At 52.8% G+C, this 17,265-nt stretch overlaps 8 protein-coding genes across 8 annotated transcripts; 5 read left to right on the top strand and 3 right to left on the bottom strand.

The window, feature by feature from the left end:
* Positions 1 to 3: 3 nt before the first annotated feature.
* On the bottom strand, positions 4 to 1,026 carry PG994_007861 (uncharacterized protein; the record flags this gene model as incomplete). The annotated part of the gene is made up of 1 exon (XM_066859270.1): positions 4 to 1,026. The coding sequence occupies one exon, from the start codon at positions 1,024 to 1,026 to the stop codon at positions 4 to 6; it is 1,023 nt and encodes a 340-aa protein (XP_066714757.1).
* A 2,087-nt stretch (positions 1,027 to 3,113) lies between these two features.
* On the bottom strand, positions 3,114 to 4,774 carry PG994_007860 (uncharacterized protein; the record flags this gene model as incomplete). The annotated part of the gene is made up of 2 exons (XM_066859269.1): positions 3,114 to 4,189; positions 4,252 to 4,774. 2 exons carry the CDS (start codon positions 4,772 to 4,774, stop codon positions 3,114 to 3,116), a joined length of 1,599 nt encoding a protein of 532 aa, XP_066714756.1.
* A 714-nt stretch (positions 4,775 to 5,488) lies between these two features.
* Positions 5,489 to 7,000, top strand: PG994_007859 (threonyl-tRNA synthetase; the record flags this gene model as incomplete). The annotated part of the gene is made up of 1 exon (XM_066859268.1): positions 5,489 to 7,000. One exon carries the CDS (start codon positions 5,489 to 5,491, stop codon positions 6,998 to 7,000), a length of 1,512 nt encoding a protein of 503 aa, XP_066714755.1.
* Positions 7,001 to 7,150: 150 nt separating this feature from the next.
* On the bottom strand, positions 7,151 to 7,686 carry PG994_007858 (uncharacterized protein; the record flags this gene model as incomplete). Its single annotated transcript, XM_066859267.1, has 3 exons — positions 7,151 to 7,244; positions 7,318 to 7,516; positions 7,581 to 7,686. 3 exons carry the CDS (start codon positions 7,684 to 7,686, stop codon positions 7,151 to 7,153), a joined length of 399 nt encoding a protein of 132 aa, XP_066714754.1.
* A 1,344-nt stretch (positions 7,687 to 9,030) lies between these two features.
* PG994_007857 (uncharacterized protein) lies at positions 9,031 to 9,720 on the top strand (the record flags this gene model as incomplete). Its single annotated transcript, XM_066859266.1, has 1 exon — positions 9,031 to 9,720. One exon carries the CDS (start codon positions 9,031 to 9,033, stop codon positions 9,718 to 9,720), a length of 690 nt encoding a protein of 229 aa, XP_066714753.1.
* A 1,052-nt stretch (positions 9,721 to 10,772) lies between these two features.
* PG994_007856 (uncharacterized protein) lies at positions 10,773 to 11,294 on the top strand (the record flags this gene model as incomplete). The annotated part of the gene is made up of 1 exon (XM_066859265.1): positions 10,773 to 11,294. The coding sequence occupies one exon, from the start codon at positions 10,773 to 10,775 to the stop codon at positions 11,292 to 11,294; it is 522 nt and encodes a 173-aa protein (XP_066714752.1).
* Positions 11,295 to 12,310: 1,016 nt separating this feature from the next.
* On the top strand, positions 12,311 to 13,563 carry PG994_007855 (uncharacterized protein; the record flags this gene model as incomplete). Its single annotated transcript, XM_066859264.1, has 4 exons — positions 12,311 to 12,394; positions 12,604 to 12,740; positions 12,821 to 13,272; positions 13,334 to 13,563. 4 exons carry the CDS (start codon positions 12,311 to 12,313, stop codon positions 13,561 to 13,563), a joined length of 903 nt encoding a protein of 300 aa, XP_066714751.1.
* A 705-nt stretch (positions 13,564 to 14,268) lies between these two features.
* On the top strand, positions 14,269 to 16,712 carry PG994_007854 (uncharacterized protein; the record flags this gene model as incomplete). Its single annotated transcript, XM_066859263.1, has 2 exons — positions 14,269 to 15,423; positions 15,471 to 16,712. The coding sequence occupies 2 exons, from the start codon at positions 14,269 to 14,271 to the stop codon at positions 16,710 to 16,712; spliced, it is 2,397 nt and encodes a 798-aa protein (XP_066714750.1).
* Between the last annotated feature and the right edge of the window lie 553 nt (positions 16,713 to 17,265).

Raw genomic sequence — 17,265 nt, 5'->3', positions numbered from 1 at the left:
CTCTTATACGGTCTGACCTCTACCAACGTTGAGGCCGACATGAGCCCTGTAGTCGTTCTCCCAAAACCGCCCGGCAGACCACGCATTATACCCAGTCTGCAAATTCGCGGTGGTATCGGGGATACTCCATGTTTGTGCTTGCTCTGCAGCTGTAAAGGGCCCCGTATGCGTGGCGAAGCTGTAGAGATCGGCCATCTCGCTGATGCTCGTTAATGGCGGTGATGTTGTTGCTGCTGCAGGCGCTAGTGTCACAGCCGAGAAGAAGGATGAAGGGGAAGTAATGGTTTCTGTAGGACTGGGGGTCTCGGTGCCGACGCAGCCACTGTTGCCACCACTACCACCAGAACCTCCTCCCCATTCCCTGGACGGCTTGCTTCGCAGAATGACGGACTCGAAGTCGTCGTTGCTCATGCTCATGCTCGTGCAGTCGCTCCAGCCGAAGGCGCTGGCGTTCAGTTGGGCCTTGGCGGCGAGCCGGCGCACCAGCTCCGCGTGCGACTTCTTGAGCATCTTGCGCACGAACCCGCGCAGCGCGAAGTGGCAACGCGCGCTCGAATCCACACGGATGTAGAGATCCGTCTCGCCCGGCTGCGTTGTCGTTGTTGCTGATTTTGTCGCTTGTGAGGAGGAAGGGCAGGAAGGGCAGGAAGGGCAGGAGGACGTGGACGACGACGGGCTTTGCTCGACGGTCCAGACATCTTTGAGCGTCGTACCGGCCGGCGCATCTATATAAGCCTCGAGCCCCGTCGCCTTGTTGAGGAAGGCCCCGGTGTAGGTGTACTGCCCGTTGAGCAGGTGCCCCGGCAGGTAGGAGATCTTGTCCGTGATGCTCCACCAGGAGGCGTGGCCGAGCTGCTGCTGCATGTGCGGCGGCGCGCTGGCGGGCGCCTTGATTGGGTGCCGCTCCTTGACCAGCGGGGACAGGTCGATGATGTCCTCGTGGCTATGCAGGAACTCGATAACAGCCTGCCGCGTCACGTTGCGCGGCAGCTTGCACGTGTGCGTCAAAGTGATAGAGCTCAACATCTTTGCTCGAGAGTATGGCATACGTGTGCCTAACCTAGCTTGCTGTCACGACTAGCTCGTAACTATGAAGTACAGTTATTATTGAATTGGACGGTATCATGGACTCCACGATCGATGTTCAAGGAACTATTGGCTTGAGGAGGATTTATAAGCTGAGGAGGAAGATTCCAGGGAAAGCATCAGCTTCCCCAGGCCATTCCCTGCTTTGATTAAATGTCATCCAAAAGCACATAAGCAGTGACACGGCAGCCTCGTAGGGTTGCTCCTGTGCCCCCAATGCGGCAGTTGTGCTTACGTTGGATTTGAGCAGCGGAGCCACGTGCTGTGGAGGTCTCTCTCTCAGCAGAATGGAGGGTGCGGGTAAAGGATGCATGCGAGGGACTTTGTTATCTGGCCGCTACTATACGAAAGACAAATACTACACTTGACACCCTCCCCCCATTTCGCTCCTTGATTCTCGGTTCCGGCCTGCTGTTATCGAAGATCTCTGTGGGGAGAAACGAAGAAGTTCGGCCCCGACCCGGGAAACCCATAGTCATCTCCACTCTGGACGAAGCGAAGTGCGATCCCGTCGTTCCGAATCGAAATCAATCAGACTGTAAATAAACCACCTAACACCGAGCGACGAATTCATAAACCCCTTTTTTCTTATCTTCATTGACCAATCCTCAAATACCGGCCTTGAAGGATTCCGCCCACACGTTTCAAATAGAGTCAAAAACCCACGTGGCTCTCCAGAGTGCGACTCCTCCTTCCATGCGCCGAAGGGCAATGGAAGGCCAGGAACGTTTAGGCCCCCAAACTTGGGGGGTGCTATCCAACGTCACCGTCTGGCCGTATAGGTGGTGTGGTGTGCGGCGCAGCCAATCACATTCTGACCTTTTGACCCCAAGGTGGCATTCTACTGCACGCTGACCACATGGTCTTGATTAGCAATTTCGGAGGCACCGCTGCACGACGAAGGGCTGAGGTGAGAGCTGCATACGACGTACATGCCTTGTCCATAAGACTATGTACGCCATGGGGTTGACTACGAGAGAGGTTGGCTAAGTAGGTAGGTTAGGTAAAGTAGGTAGCATATGTTTGGAGATGATTGCTTTCGCTCGCGAGATTGGTTCGGATCTGGGCATGCGAAGCCGTTTCGCATCCCTTGGTCACACACGAGACATTCGAAAGTTGAATGTTGTCAGCAACCTGATACCGATTATTCCCCTACATCGCTTCCAGTTGTTTGACTGTAACAGACATCAATATTCTCCTTAGTATTGATCCCCATCCGCTGGAGACCATGAAGCTTAGGAAATACCATGATCAGGATACACACGAAACTTCATTGATGAAGTATGCAAATTGACTGATTAGGTAGGTATGTGTATAACACCCACCGTGGTGGAACTTGGGTGCTGGAGTGGGCGATAAATGTAGCTGGAAACGGGATCGTTATATGGTCCAGAGATCTTCAACGTAAGATTTTCGACACAGCCTGAGCCTCGAATTCTGCATAAAGCCACTTGAGTCGCATGAACGTTGATGCTTGAAGAAACGTCGTACAACCATTGAATACAGGGGTGTTAATTAATTGCTTCATGGCTTCATGAATGCCATATATGGCGCCAAAGCCTTCTCGACTGGACAGCCAGGTATTACTTACTGCGAAGTGCACTGTCATCAAGAGTTCGCCCAAAGTACACACAGCGTTAGATTTGTAAGTTGTATAAAAGTCACCTATTTATACGAGGTAATGATACTTACCCTTTAGTCTGCATGGGTAGTTCCATAGATCTTGATGTGAGAAAAGTAAAGGAGAACAACAATAAAACTTTCTAATCGTTGTAGAGCGCCAAAACACCAGTTTCCTTAAGATACATGGTTCAGAAACTGACTACAACCAACCAAGTTTACACCGATACGCATCCGACCCCCATACTGCAAAGGCTGGTCATCCTCTTCACTCCAGAACGGTGTAGATATGCGTTGACATAACGTGCGAGCGGGCCCGCCCAGATTCTATAGACGGTTTAGGTCTATGATCCCCAAGAGATCATCTGGCAAGTTATCGAGCATGCCATCAGTCCACCTTTTTGGGCTTAACCATCAATCAAACGTTCCTCATCTCGCGCTCTCGAAAGTGCCTGCTGAATCCTATCGTTCTCCTCGGCCCGGATGCGGCTCCTCGCAGATTCCAGTCGCTCCACCCCGGCGTTGATGGTCTCGATGTGAACACTGAGCGGTATGGACGTCTGGTCAGCCAGCAGTTCCGGCGCCACCACTCGGTCTCGTAGGTCGCTAAGCTTGGTTTGGATGTCGCCCAAGTCGTGAACCAGGCCGATAAGCTGCTCCCTGGCTGAGGTTCGCTGCCCCTCTACTGCCTTCAAGAGACCCAACTGTGCTTTCAGATTGTTTAGCCGTTTGTTATTAGCCCCCACAAGCGTCCACAAATCCCAGAACACTTCGCTCTTTTTGGCCTTGACCTCGTTCCCGCTCCGCACCACATGCTCGTTGATGAGCTGGAGATTGTTCTCCGCTTGCGAGAGCACACGTAACGTAGCTTGCGCTTCCACGATGAGGTTGGCGATCTTTTCAGAAACTAGACTGGTATGCTCCACATACTTGTCGAGGAGCATCCGCTCGTCAAAGACTTGCGGCTGGAAAGGCGAAAACAGCCAGCCACTCCAACGAGCGAGCATGTTGTCATTGGCTTCCCGCTCTGCCGCAATAGAATCGATGTACCTGGATGTCCATCGGTTGATGCTGATGACGCTATCTACAGCACTTCCGACGTGGGTATTGAAGGTCTGGAGATCGGTGGCGATTATGCGCACATTGTCGATATAGCCGTCAAACTCGTATACCAGCTCCTCACGTGCCGGTAGGTCGCTATACTTGACCAAGGTGCGCAAGTCTCTCACCGAGGCTTCGGCACGCTTCATCTCCATAGGCAAGGAAACGCCTCGTGCAGAGTCTTCCAAGACCTTCTCGAAATCGGATTGTACGTTCATAAGCTCATCGAACTCGACTGGCGTTTTGCCTCCAGATCCTGGCACTGTTGGCAGGTCAGGGCAAAATGGGAGGTCAAGCATAGAGGCTCCAGGTATGCGGCATAGTGGTGACAAAGACGTAGAAATCGAGTTCGTAACCATATTCCTGACCATCATGCCGGCGCCTAGCAAGATGTAGGCGGCGAGGCAGATGGCCAAGGGTATTTTGCGATATCGAGTGCCATACCCAATACGGAAAGGCACCAGGAAACGACGTTGAATACGAAGGTGGGAGTTGATGCGGCAAACTTGTCCCAAAGAGAATTCGTCTCATGACTGCCACGCTGAGGCCTGCGGTCTTGGGCCTGACGTCTCTGATATGTTGGGCCAATTGCATCGGAAGGTTGACGGTTTATTCGCCGTCGCATAACCACTCTATCGTCATACTCAGGCTGGATCGTTCGTGACGAACGAACACTACGTCGCGGGCTCTCCACCTCGAGCTTGGGCATAAAGAACTCGGGTACTGGTGTTTGGTCTTGGTCCCTAGATGTGTGGCGCGTAGAAGCCAGCGATGGCTGAAAGGGCGCGCGCAGAATGACTTCATCTTCATCTGCATCGTTGGCGAAGTCTCGGATGCTGTCCTGAGACCCCAAGCTTAGACCTTGTGAGGATGAGATTTGGGACGGTTGTGTTGAGAACACGACATCCTCATAAGGGTCGTTCACAATCGAGGTGTCGAAGGAGTCATTTTCGCCACCTTCCACCATACGCCAGGAGCTTTCTACAGGCAGGTCCGCCTGGCGACCTCGTTTCGCGGGGCCATTGTATTGATGATGCTCTTTGGATATATGCTCCTTCAAAGCCTCATGATAAGCGGCGAATCTTCCGGAAGTTTGATGCAGATTGGCTCACTTTATAGGATCGAACAATGCTAGGTTACGTATGTAGTTTCGAGAGGTATCTATAGCGTGAACAAGAGACAGGCTGCCGTGCACGAGCGTGATGACTCATTTCCTCGTGGAAATTATGGATGTCAAGTCGATAGAACTAGATTTCTCGCATGTATGTATGCAGCACGTTTTGTTTACTTCCGGTTGGACAGAGAGGTCTTGGCCGATAAGGCATTTCAAAAGAACGAGTCGGCCTCTGACGGGGTGGCCTCCAATATATTGCAGTTCGCCTCTTTGGGAGAATGACGTGAATCCAACAATCCAGGCTGGAGAATGTTGCATGTGACATCCTGGTCAGCTGGGCAGAGGTGAGTCCGACAGTGGTAGAAATGATTGGCAATTGCAGGGGGTTTGGACAGCAGGCTACGGAACTACGCCGGTTGGGGTAATGAGCTTGGCACGCCCGAACACTCTTCGGTATGTCGGCGTTTTGCGCTAGCGGCAGAACTTCAATTAACGGCCTCGAGATTTTTGAGGTATTCAATACCTACCTCGTGCGATGGACTCGATAACGATCTCAACATCATAGGGATGTTTGCAAGGAGAATATTGAGGCTACGTCCTCAGGCCCTACCTCAGTTGCCGCGAAATAGCTACGCGATTCGGCCGGGCACGCAAACGCAATTACTCCGACGAGCATGCGCAACATGTGCGACATCCACCACAGGGCTGCCCCCGAAACCCGCAGCCGACCACCGACAGCTCGGTGTGCAGCAAGAGCTGTTCACGACCTCAATTTACAGCCCCGGCTCGCCGATACTGCTGCCCAACGGTGCCCGCATCTTCAACAGGCTAGTCGAGTTCCTACGCAAGCAATACGTCCGCTATGGCTTCCAGGAAGTCATCACCCCCACCATCTACAAAAAGGCGCTATGGGTCAAGTCGGGCCATCTCGAGAACTACAGCGATGACATGTTCACGGTAACGAGCACCTCGCCGTCGCGTAAAGACGAGTCGGAGACCGGCGAGGAAGGCGAGTACGGCCTGAAGCCCATGAACTGCCCCGGGCACTGCCTGATCTTCGCCGCGCAACACCACAGCTACCGTGACTTGCCGATCCGCTATGCCGAATTCTCCCCGCTGCACCGGAATGAGATATCGGGGGCGTTGAGCGGGCTCACTCGTGTCCGGCGGTTTCACCAAGATGACGGCCACATTTTCTGCCGGCCGTCGCAGATTGAAGAGGAGATCAAGAAGACACTCGACTTCGTGCGCGTTGCCTACAAAGTTTTCAAGCTGGGGCCGTACAGGTTGGCTTTGTCCACAAGGCCAGCTGACCACTTCATTGGCACTGCGGAAGATTGGGAAAGGGCCGAGAACGGTCTGAAGCGAGCCCTTGATGCGTCGGGCCAGGAATGGACGGTCAATGAGGGCGATGGCGCGTTCTATGGACCCAAGATCGACATTATCCTCAGAGACTCTGATGGAAAGGAACACCAAACAGCCACCATCCAGCTCGACTTCCAGCTCCCTAAACGCTTCGAGCTGGAGTATCAGGCCCCGGCACCAGAGCTGGAACGGAGGGGCGAGGTCACCACTGATGCGGAGAAGTTGGCAGAGTCGGGGCCTGTAACCCCTGTCCTCATCCACCGAGCCGTCCTCGGCTCCGTCGAGAGGTTGATGGCGCTTCTTATCGAGCATTATGACGGGAAATGGCCATTCTGGCTCAATCCGAGACAGGTGATGATTCTAACCGTAAATGATAGTCAGCCAGTTCTTGAGTTGGCCGAGACTGCACGGAATACTCTGATTGGCACCCATCAACAAGCGGCAGGAGAGGATGGTCCTGTCACGAATGCTACTCAGCTAGCCGTAGACATCAATGATAGGAAAATCAGCATAGGAGCAAAGGTGAGAGAGGCTAAGGCCAAGGGGTATGGCGTCCTTGTAACAATAGGACCGCAACAGCTGCCAAAGGGCACGATCACAGTCGACATGACCAGCATAAATGGCGAAGGGGTGAATGATGCACCAAAGCGGAAGGAGATGGCTCCTCAGGAGCTCTTGGGTTTATTGAAAGCCAAGTTGGACTTGTATGAATAGAACCGACACCCGCTTCAGGTCAGTGCGAGACCTGGAAAATTACAATATAAAGTGAAGTGAAACCGTGGACCGCTCTTATGAGCTTGATCTCGTAAAGCCGGCCGTTTCGTCGTGAATGGGAGACAGCTTGTAGCAGTCAAATTCAGTCCACTAAGAGTCGTCATCGTCTTCCTCATTATTATTTCCACGCTCCGCCGCTCGTTTTCGGTCCCTCTGCTCGAGCCTTTCAAGAATGGATAGGGGCCTAGTGCATATATTGTTAGTGATATACATGACTTTGGCGAGAGTCCTACTCAGAGGCCGGCTTTGGGACTCACTCTCTCATCTTGTCATCCACATATTCGCCGCGGGCCTCTTTCTCATGGACCAACTGGCGGCGGCGCTCAAGCTGCTCACGCATGAATTCCACGGTGCGTTTCAAGACCAGGCCCTCGGAACGCCCTTGACCCTCGAGGCCCGGGACCAGTTCGCAAAGACGATCAAACCCGTCGCGGATAGCCTGCCGCCGCTTCTGTTCTATTCAGGAGAGTCAGTGGTCAAACTGTCGGTCTTGGCAAGGTCCTGGGTGCTGAGCGCGTACCAGAGGCGATATGGTTTTGTTTCTTTTCCTCCTCGGTCAAGCGCGGCTTCTCCTCGCCTTGACCATTGAGACCAGGACTCGGGGACTGCGATGACTTCTCCGCCATGACTTCTAATGTGTCGAGCCTCTCTTGTTTCCCTAGTTTGCTGATTACCAGACTGGTATGCGACTCCGAAAAATGTAAGCCACCATACATTCACGTACAACAGGCAAGAACCAACTCATACTATGTATGTATGGAAAGTGGCAGAATAACGATATACAAGAAGAGAAAGGGATCAGAAGGAATAGCAATGTGGAGTCCAATCGTTGCTTGAACTTGGATATATGTACTTTTATCTTACTTGGAGATACGCATGAAAGGAAAGTCGCGAGAGATTACGAGAGGTTGCGATCAAGCATCGCTCTCGTCTGACAAAACGTGCATGTGATGAGGACGCCCCACCCCCATACTTACCAAGCTAGTAACTGAGGTCCCCCCTGTAAACCAAGTTTAGTGGCCGCCATGAGACGATACAGGGGTGTTCCAAGGGCCAGAAGTGTCTTCAATTGACAAGACCTTCGGACTAACCAGATCTAGCATCCAAGAGCTACTTACTTACATAACCAACCTACACAGTTCAAGCTTCCCACGCTCCCATAGCACTCGTGTAGCATAATAAAGTACATGTAGATAAGCACTCTAATAAATGCTTCAAGTGTAGATAGAGTCTTAGGTAGATTATGTGGCTGTTGTTACGTTTGTTAAAGGCTGGCTGTGTTGGTAGTGAAAATACCTACTTCTCAGTGAAGGCAGGCGTTGTGTCAATGCCCCGCCATACTCGTTCACTGATTCAAGTCAGCACAAGCTGGATGGGATTTCCGAAATCCCATTTGTTGAAGGTACAAGAACAGCATACAAGCAAGAAACTAGGTGCTGTCTGAAAAGGAAAGCTACGTCTGGTTATGCAAGCAAAAGAAGATAGTATAGCAATATATCATGTATTTTCAAGGGGGAAATAGGGTACAAATATTAGATAAAATAAGGGGGCAAGGCCAACATGTTAGGTAGCCTTCCCGCTTGCCGCTTCTACTACGCTTGCAGGCTTGCTTGCGTAAAGTTTTACTTGACGTACCTGCATCCTCTATGATCTACCCCACCATGAGCTTTCCTCAACCTTCAGCCTCAACCCCCTATCATTGAACCTAGCTCTGGCCTCAGTCACCAAGTAGCTATTGAAAGGTGTTTCAAGGGAAATTAGTGAAAGGCATAGTCAAGAGCGACGCCTCACGACACCAAGATGAGCGAGAAAAAGCCTTTACTGTCGAATAACCCCGACGGCACACCGTCGGACTCCCCCCCGACTACGACGCCGCCGCCCGAGATCATGGCCTGCCCATCCGACAGCCCGCCGGGCCGCCGACGACCCGGAAACCCCCGCCACCACTCGAAATCCCCATCTTGACCTACATGAAGACCCACAAGGTCATCCTGGCCTCCGGGTCGCCGCGGCGCAAAGCGCTGCTGCACCGGCTGGGCCTGACCGACTTCCAGGTGGTGCCGTCGACGCTGCCCGAGGACCTGTCCAAGACGACGCTGGTGCCGTTCGAGTACGTGGCGGCGACGGCGCGGCAAAAGGCCCTCGACGTGTACGGGCAGGCGGTCGAGAAGGGGGAGGAGCCGGACCTGGTCATCTCGGCCGACACGGTCATCGTGACGCGCGACGGCCGCATCCTCGAAAAGCCCGCGAGCGAGGCCTCGCACGTGCGCATGCTGCAGCACCTGCGCGACACGCGCGTCCACCGCGTCCTGAGCGCCGTCTGCTGCCTGGCCCCCAAGGAGGAGGCCACCCACCCGGGCTACGAGATCGAGACCCACGTCGAGGAGACCAAGGTCTACTTCGCCAAGGAGACGGACGGCCTGCCCGACGACGTCATCCGGAGTTACGTGCGGACGCGCGAGGGCGTCGACAAGGCCGGCGGCTACGCGATACAGGGTCTTGCGGGCATGGTGTTGGTCGAGAAGGTAGAAGGGAGCGTGGATAACGTCGTGGGGCTTCCAGTGCGGCAGATGCTGCAGTTGTGCGAAAAGGTTGTCTTCAAGCAGGGAGAGGATAACAGTGAGGAAGAGGTGGAGGAGGATGAAGAGGATGACGAATAATGAGACGGGTGCTTAGGATACTGTTTGTCTCCGAGCCATTGGCTGTGTGTGTGCTAAAGCCCAGCGATGAGCGGTAAGCAGGAGCCAGGTTCTTCTATGGCGATTACGTTACATTCGCCTGCTTTCCATCGGTGCCTAGGAAGTCCTGAAACGCAAAAGTTGGTGAGAAGGCACACACGGATATAGATATGGTCCGATGCAGAAGCCAGGTCGCCCCAAAGAGACACGTTTATATCGCATTCCCACACCATAATACGCAGGGTATTGATTATACAGCAATTGGGCTGGTCAATGATCTCTCCTGCCAGACTGCATGTACAACAACGCAACGCATAGGGGCGTTCCTGCTAAGCCGAAAGCCGACATCCTGGGCCTCATCACCTTTGGTTAATGCGCTGTACCATTTCACTATGCATCGTGCTAAGGCCGTACCAGTTGAGTGCCTGCTAACATTGCTCCTCCGAGCATGTGGCATCCATGACAGAGTGGTCTTGAGGGCAGAATGGTTTGCTTTGCCTTGACTTCTCCAAGGGCAAAGTCACGAAATGAGTAGTACCTTCGGACGGCTATGAGACGGTCGAGTGATAACACAGATGAGATGAAATAATAATGGACGGTTTCCATCGTCCGATGAGGTATCACTCAAGTGAAGTTGTGTCAATATATTCATTCTTCTTTGGTATTAGCCCATCCCTGATCCGGCTTCCGCGTATACTTGGGTATTCGACTGAGCGGTATAACGGAAGATAGCTGAGTAGCTGGTCACAGGACAGCCTGGGATGGGGAACACATCAATTTCTATTTCAGAGTATGAAAGCAGTCTGGTAAGGGTGGCGAGAATGTGTGCTTTACATATGGTGTAGGTTCATCGCCGAGAAGCTATGTACCTCTACTTAGGTGTGAAAAATCAGAAATGGGAAGTTGCACAGGTAATTGCTACAGGCAAGTAGTCAAAGAACAGAAACGAATTTCATGATTCACACATAATTATCCGCACCGCCATTTGCGTATCGTCGACAACTCTTCTCCAAACACCAATCAACAGGCGAAGAATGGGCGATTCTGCAGACAACGCCATGAAGAAGGCCCAGATGAAGGCTAAGAAGGTTCTCACCCACTGTCCCAGATTGCCTCCGGAAATATGGGCCACGATTTTCGATATGTTCCTCGAGGACGAAGGCAATGAACGAGAATTCGTAATTCATGACGATAAACCATGCTTGCTGCCAGATATCCGCCTCGTCTCTCCTTTACTCAGTCTCAATACCCAGAGTCGAGATGCAGCACTCAAGCACTACAGTACGAAGCTGACCGTATACGATATCTACCAAGAGGGCGAGGTGTTCTCTTTCTTCCCAATGGGCCACCTCTATGTCAACTTGAAAAAGATGGGTGACGGTGTGATAAGATTGATCGATAGAGTCGATCACGTTCTGCATATCGACCCTGATCACATGCATTTTCAGCAAACGTTCACCGACGGTTACCACTACTGTGCCTTTCTGGGTTCCTTGACCGAGAGATTGCCTGATGGGCTCTTGCCAATCGAGGGGCTGCCCCATTACTATGAATAGAGGCTGTCCGATCACGATCCCAAAGACTACGATCCCGAAGAGTACCTAGACTTTCCCCAGGAACGGTGTCTAGCGCAACCAACGCCTAAACTTGTATCATCAAGGCCTACATAAACATGGGCATCGGCACATGTAGACGGCAGCATTATAACATTGTTACTACTGGCATGTGGAACACATTCATGTGATGTGAACTGAAGAATGCCATCAAAAGTACAAGCTGTCTTTCAACTGTGAGTAAACTGTTGTGACTGCACAAATGGATGAAAAGGATTATGCTAACAAGGACTGCCAAAGCTCACAGACATTGGACCTACGACATTTTCGGGTGTGAATGGTACACAATAGGATGCAAATTCGCTAGAAGCAATTGAGGTTGCGATAATCAGGTTGCTGGAGTTGAGATATATGGATATGTCCAAGACATTCCAATATTACAGGAGTGGAATTTTGGCAAAACACATCCAAGCCATTGTTTTGCATTCGGCAAGACCACAGCCAGCATTGACTCCCAAAGACAACATGAACAGCTCCCCATAAGTACCACACACTTGAGTGATGAATCATCTTGAGCCAAAAAGCCACCTGAATGCAGGCTCAGGGACATACTCTGTAGGGTGGAGGAAACGCATACTGATGTATGCATGCTGGTGCAGGAATCAGGCAATGGTGTGACGAGAGATGCAAACTAAATTCATACTTAGTTGATTTAAGCGAGAAATATCTTGCCGTTGGTCTACTCCGTGGATGGACAACCACCATCCAAGGCAATATTCACCGTAGCATCCCTGACCATAGACGGACACTAGCATGCGCATTGCACGATCCCATGTTTTATAGCAAACAGTGGCCGGTGGGGAGTCGTCCCTGAGTGTAAACCAGAAAACATTGCTTCCCTGTGCTCGGCACCCCGGGGTGACTGGTCACAGTATGCTCTATACGCCCTTACATCTTGGTTTCAAGACCAGTGGGCTACACCAACCCAACTCCATTACTTACGCCGTTTTGCACACACAATGACAGCATTTCCAGGGCCTGTGGGCTTCAGCCGATCCCTTCTGCTCTGCAGTATCGTCTCGGCACTTGTTACGACAATCTTCGTGGGCAGTCGACCCTTTTTCTGACTACGGGAGAAGAATTCGGGCTGGGATGATCTACCTGTTGCTTCGGGTCTTGTAAGTACAGCACTGTTTGCTTGGCTGTAGAAAGGGAAAACAAGGAAAGACTTGAGGGGGTAACAGCAGAGAAAGGCCAGATCGGAGGGGTCGAATACCTACCTTATCAGACGTAATTTTCTGACCTTGTTTAGATTTTGTACCTTGGATTTACGGCAACCTGCGGGTATGGCAACTTCGGTGGGATCGGAGTCCAAAACGAGACACTTGAGATCAGCAACGATCCCGAGTCCCTAGCGGTGTCACTGGGGCTGATGTTCTTCATCGCCATGTATGCACCCCTCGGTCCTTTCTTTTATATTGTCTGCGATATGTCCTTCGCTATACGCTTGCTGACTCGACGTGCATAAGGGCTCTATACTCGGGTGTGCTGGTGTGCATCAAGAGCGCCGTGTGCATTCTCTTTCTCCGCATCGCCGGTCCCATCCGCAGCTACCGTGCCTGCATCTTCGGCATCTTCATCGTCACCGTGGTTGGCTTCGTCGTGACAGAGGCCGGAACCATGGGCGAATGTCGACCCATCGAGGCCAGCTGGAAGGGACGTTTCCATGGAGAGTGCGCCTCGAGGGACACTGTCGTTATCATCGCGACTTTCTCCACCGTCGCCAGGATTCTGACCGACTGGCTCTGCGCCCTGTTCCCCGCCTACATGCTGTGGCGGACGTTGATACCAGTCCGCAAGAAGCTTGCTGCAGGCGTTGTGTTGGGCCTGAGCGCCCTGGCTTCGATTTGTACTCTGCTGCGCATACCGTACATTATGGATTATAATGCTGCACTAGTTGGACACTCGAAAAATGGAGTGGGTAAGTAGGAGATCTTTTTGATTTGCGGCTCGCGGCTGACGATGGACTGGCATCATTCTAGCATACGATCTTGGCGGCCTGCTAATCTGGTCCGTTCTGGAGTGTGGCATCGGGTTGATAGCCATGGCTTTGCCCCCTATCTGGCACACTTACCGCGTACAACAGCGGGCTAGGATCCACCAGGTATTGCCCGATGACGAAGCCGGGGCTGAATTACCCGTGTTTAATCGGCCTCCGAAGCATGCATACACGATCCGTGGGCGAGAAGCTGGTTCGATCGAGAGGGGGTGAACGGGAATTGGTGGTTCCATCATGGGCAAGTTTGTTTCTGTTGAAGTTGACGCTGCTCAGCAAACGTAGGCGAGTATCTTGAGAGTTGTCACCATATTATCAATGATATCGACACTCACAATTGCTAATACGCTTGCGGCGGCCATAATCGATATATCTTGACCATTCATCCCTGGTGTTGTTAGCTAATAGGTGTGCGTACAAACGCCAAGGAACATGACAATACGGACTCGATTCTTGGTCTCAATACCTGTCTTCAGGCGCGGCCCGCTCTCGGCCGCAACGAGCAACTAATGATATTGGGTTCTGAAAAGACAAACAGTCAAGACCTCTCTATGATAGTAGTGGCTTGTGCCAGACAAGGGCATAGTCTTGAATCTGATTCTTAGCTTCAGCCATGCCCGTATTGCCCGCCCTAAGGTGCTTGGCGTCAGCAGATGCTGTACTCGGGCGACTTAGTTTGGGGGCCAATTCCAAAGTGGTGGGGGTTCCGGCCCCCATTGGTTCTATTTTTAATCTCAAGTGGCTGCCTAGACCGAGATAGATTGAACGGCACAGCAACAAGATGCCACTACGGCACGCGAAAGGAGAATTGCTGTTTACATAGACATATACCCCGTGAAATACTGAACTGTAATCCCAAGTATTGTCCTGTTTCCCTCGGGTTTTTCCAGTACGTAGACTGCGTGCCAATGAGTATGAGCCATGGCGCCCCTCAGCACCGAACCGCGCCAACTGCTTGTGGTGCTTAACGGCGCTCGGCGTAAGGCCTTCTATGCCCTCGTCGTCGAAGTCACTGCCTACATGCGCAGTCAGCTCGAATTACCGCAGAGTAGCAACAGCAGCCCCGACGAGTCACCAGCGCGGAATGCTGCCGGCGCCGCGCATCCCCTGCCCTCGTCGTCGCGGCGGCAGCAGCAGCAGCAAGGCAATAATGACGTTGCACCTCTGTTCGCAACACGCAGCAGCGATGCTGACTCCTCCACGTCAGTACTACACCAGGAGGAAAACGATTCTCGCAGCAATGCGCAACAACAACGTCGCGCGCCACCTAGCCCAGCGCTGATCCGCCTGCGTAGAGCGGCACTTACGCATTTTGACTCTTGGCGCGCCGAGGTTCTCGCCAAGCTGAAGGAGGTCGTGGCGAGCCCCGACGACCAGAAGATACTCGAGGCACGCCGGAAGCGGGCAGATGTCCTCGCGAAGAAGAAGACCGAAGAGCCCGCCGAGGGCGAGGATCTGCTGAGTTTCGGAAACGCGGCAGCTTCGGATGCGCAGGGCGGCAGTCTGCCTGCCGCGCAGCAAGTCGCTGCGAGCACCCTTAACGTCCCCGCGTTCCAGAGCGTCTATCACCCTATCCCGACTCGGCTCACTACGATCCCGCTAGATGACCGTAAGGAGGCCCTGAGCAGCACCCTCCTGCTGCTGTTGGCCATCGGCAACTACTCGGCCTACTCCCGGGCTCTGGCCTGCTACCTTGCCTCGGCCATGGAGATCCCGCCAATATTCTTGGACAGTGAGGAGACCGCGATCGCGACAACCATGGTCGAATCTGTCCAGAAGGCGGATGCCATGTCTGCTGAAGCAGAGGCCCAGAAACGCAGAGAGGCAGGGCAGAGTAGTCGGCTCTGGAAAGTTGGGCTGGCAAGCGTCGCCGGAGCGGCCGTGATTGGTATCACAGGGGGTCTAGCGGCCCCGGTCGTAGCTGGAGCTATAGGAGGGCTAATGGGAGGCGTTGGGCTCGGCGGACTTGCCAGTTTCCTCGGCATCTTCTGGATGAACGGCGCCCTGGTCGGCACCATCTTCGGAGCATTCGGGGCCGGGATGACAGGACAGAAAGTGGACCAATATGCCAAGGAAGTCGAGGACTTTCGATTTCTTCCCTCAAAGCAGAATGGGGTGATAAGTGGAAGAAGGATTCCCCGGATGACCGCCGCTTGCGTGTCACGATTGGCGTCAACGGCTGGCTCAAGGAAGCAGAAGACGTGACAAAGCCGTGGCGGGCTCTGGGCGACGAGTCCGAGGTCTTTGCGCTTCGATACGAAATGGAGAGCCTTCTGTCTCTGGGTACCGAACTCACCGAGCTTGTCAGTTCCTACGCTTGGGGTGCCATCAAATCTGAGATCCTGAAGAGGACGGTGCTGGTCTCATTGTGGTCTGCTCTGTGGCCGGCATATCTCATCGGCATGGCTACAAGTATTGATAATCCTTTCAGCTTGGCAAGGAACAGATCAGAAAAGGCGGGCAAGGTGCTGGCTGACGCTTTGATCAACAAAGTACAAGGCGAAAGACCAGTTACTCTGGTGGGCTACTCCCTCGGCGCTCGCGTGATCTACTCCTGTTTGAAGTCGCTAGCGGAGAAAAAGGCATTTGGGCTCGTGGACTCAGTTGTACTTGTCGCAGCGCCAGTCCCGTCTAATCCGGGCCACTGGCAAATGATGAGGACGGTTGTCTCGGGCAAGCTGTTCAATGTCTACTCCGAGAATGACTACATCCTTGCCTTCCTATATCGGGCGACGAGTGCACAGCTGGGCATTGCCGGCTTACAAGCGATCAGCGACGAAGTCGAAGGGGTCGAGAACCTGGATCTCAGCGCCGAGGTCACAGGTCATCTTCGGTATCCCGACCTGATGCCCAAGATCTTGACACGCTGTGGGTTCCCCAATGTTAAGGACGGACAAGCCGCAATTGAGAAAGAGCAGGACGCCATACTGCTTCACAATGACGACTTTGCCGAGATGGGCAACCTAATCGATATCGACGACAAGTCGTATATTGGTCCCTCCAAACACACCGCAACCGACATGGCCAATGAGAAGTTCGACCTGGATGTCAAGAACCTCCAGCGGCAGAAGAGCGGCACGACAGTACGCGATGAATTGGCGGCTTTCAAAGTCGCTGAGGAGCAAAAGGGTGGTAGTTCCAGCAAAACTCGTGAACAGCCGGTTGCGCCTGTTGCATCCTCCACTGCGGGCAGCATATCGAGCATCGACGCTCCGCCTCCGCCATATTCAGAACACGACGCAGGGCATGTCGAACATGACGCCGACAGCGAAGACGAGGACGAATTCACTGGCATCCAGATGGAAGACAGTGATGACGGAGGCGACATGGTTGTCTATACCGAGGCATTACGGCTGGAGGACTGAGCTAGGCTAGCACAATACACAGTTGAACACACTGCGGTTCTTTCCTTGATCATGCTCGATAGGTGTGTCACAGATCTCGACTCATGATACTCGCCAGTAGCCGGCCCTCTCCGCAGCTTTACCCCTTATTCGGATTGACACCACATACAAGTATCCCAACATTTGCTATAAAATTTTGAACTTTGAATTGCGTCACCAGTGTAGTATTGTAATCAAACTTGAAAATTCCTTGCATTCTGCTAATGGCGTATACTCTAATCGAAGAAGCTATTGAAGGTGTCGTGAAATTCTTGCGGCTAGCCCCGCGAATGTACAAGGCAACTAACTTCACGCAACTTTGAAATGCAACGCACACTGCGTCTGCTATCAGTTCATAAACGTCATGCAACCTCTTACCATGGAAATTGCCAATGGGAATTACCATGGAGGAGATAGCAACCGCTTCTTACACTTCGACTGCTCGTAATCGGCAACCTCCTTCATGTTGGCGTGAGTACCAGAGCCAGGTCCTTCCGACTACCCGAGCTGTTACATCTCCATAGAGTTGGACCCT

This window comes from Apiospora phragmitis (assembly GCF_038363925.1).
Source record: "Apiospora phragmitis strain CBS 135458 chromosome Unknown utg000007l:2111988.0-4706623.0:1.0-2598199.0, whole genome shotgun sequence".
Lineage (NCBI taxonomy): Eukaryota > Fungi > Ascomycota > Sordariomycetes > Amphisphaeriales > Apiosporaceae > Apiospora > Apiospora phragmitis.
The sequence above is the reverse complement of the archived record's forward strand: the minus strand, read 5'-3'. Positions and strand labels throughout refer to the sequence as shown.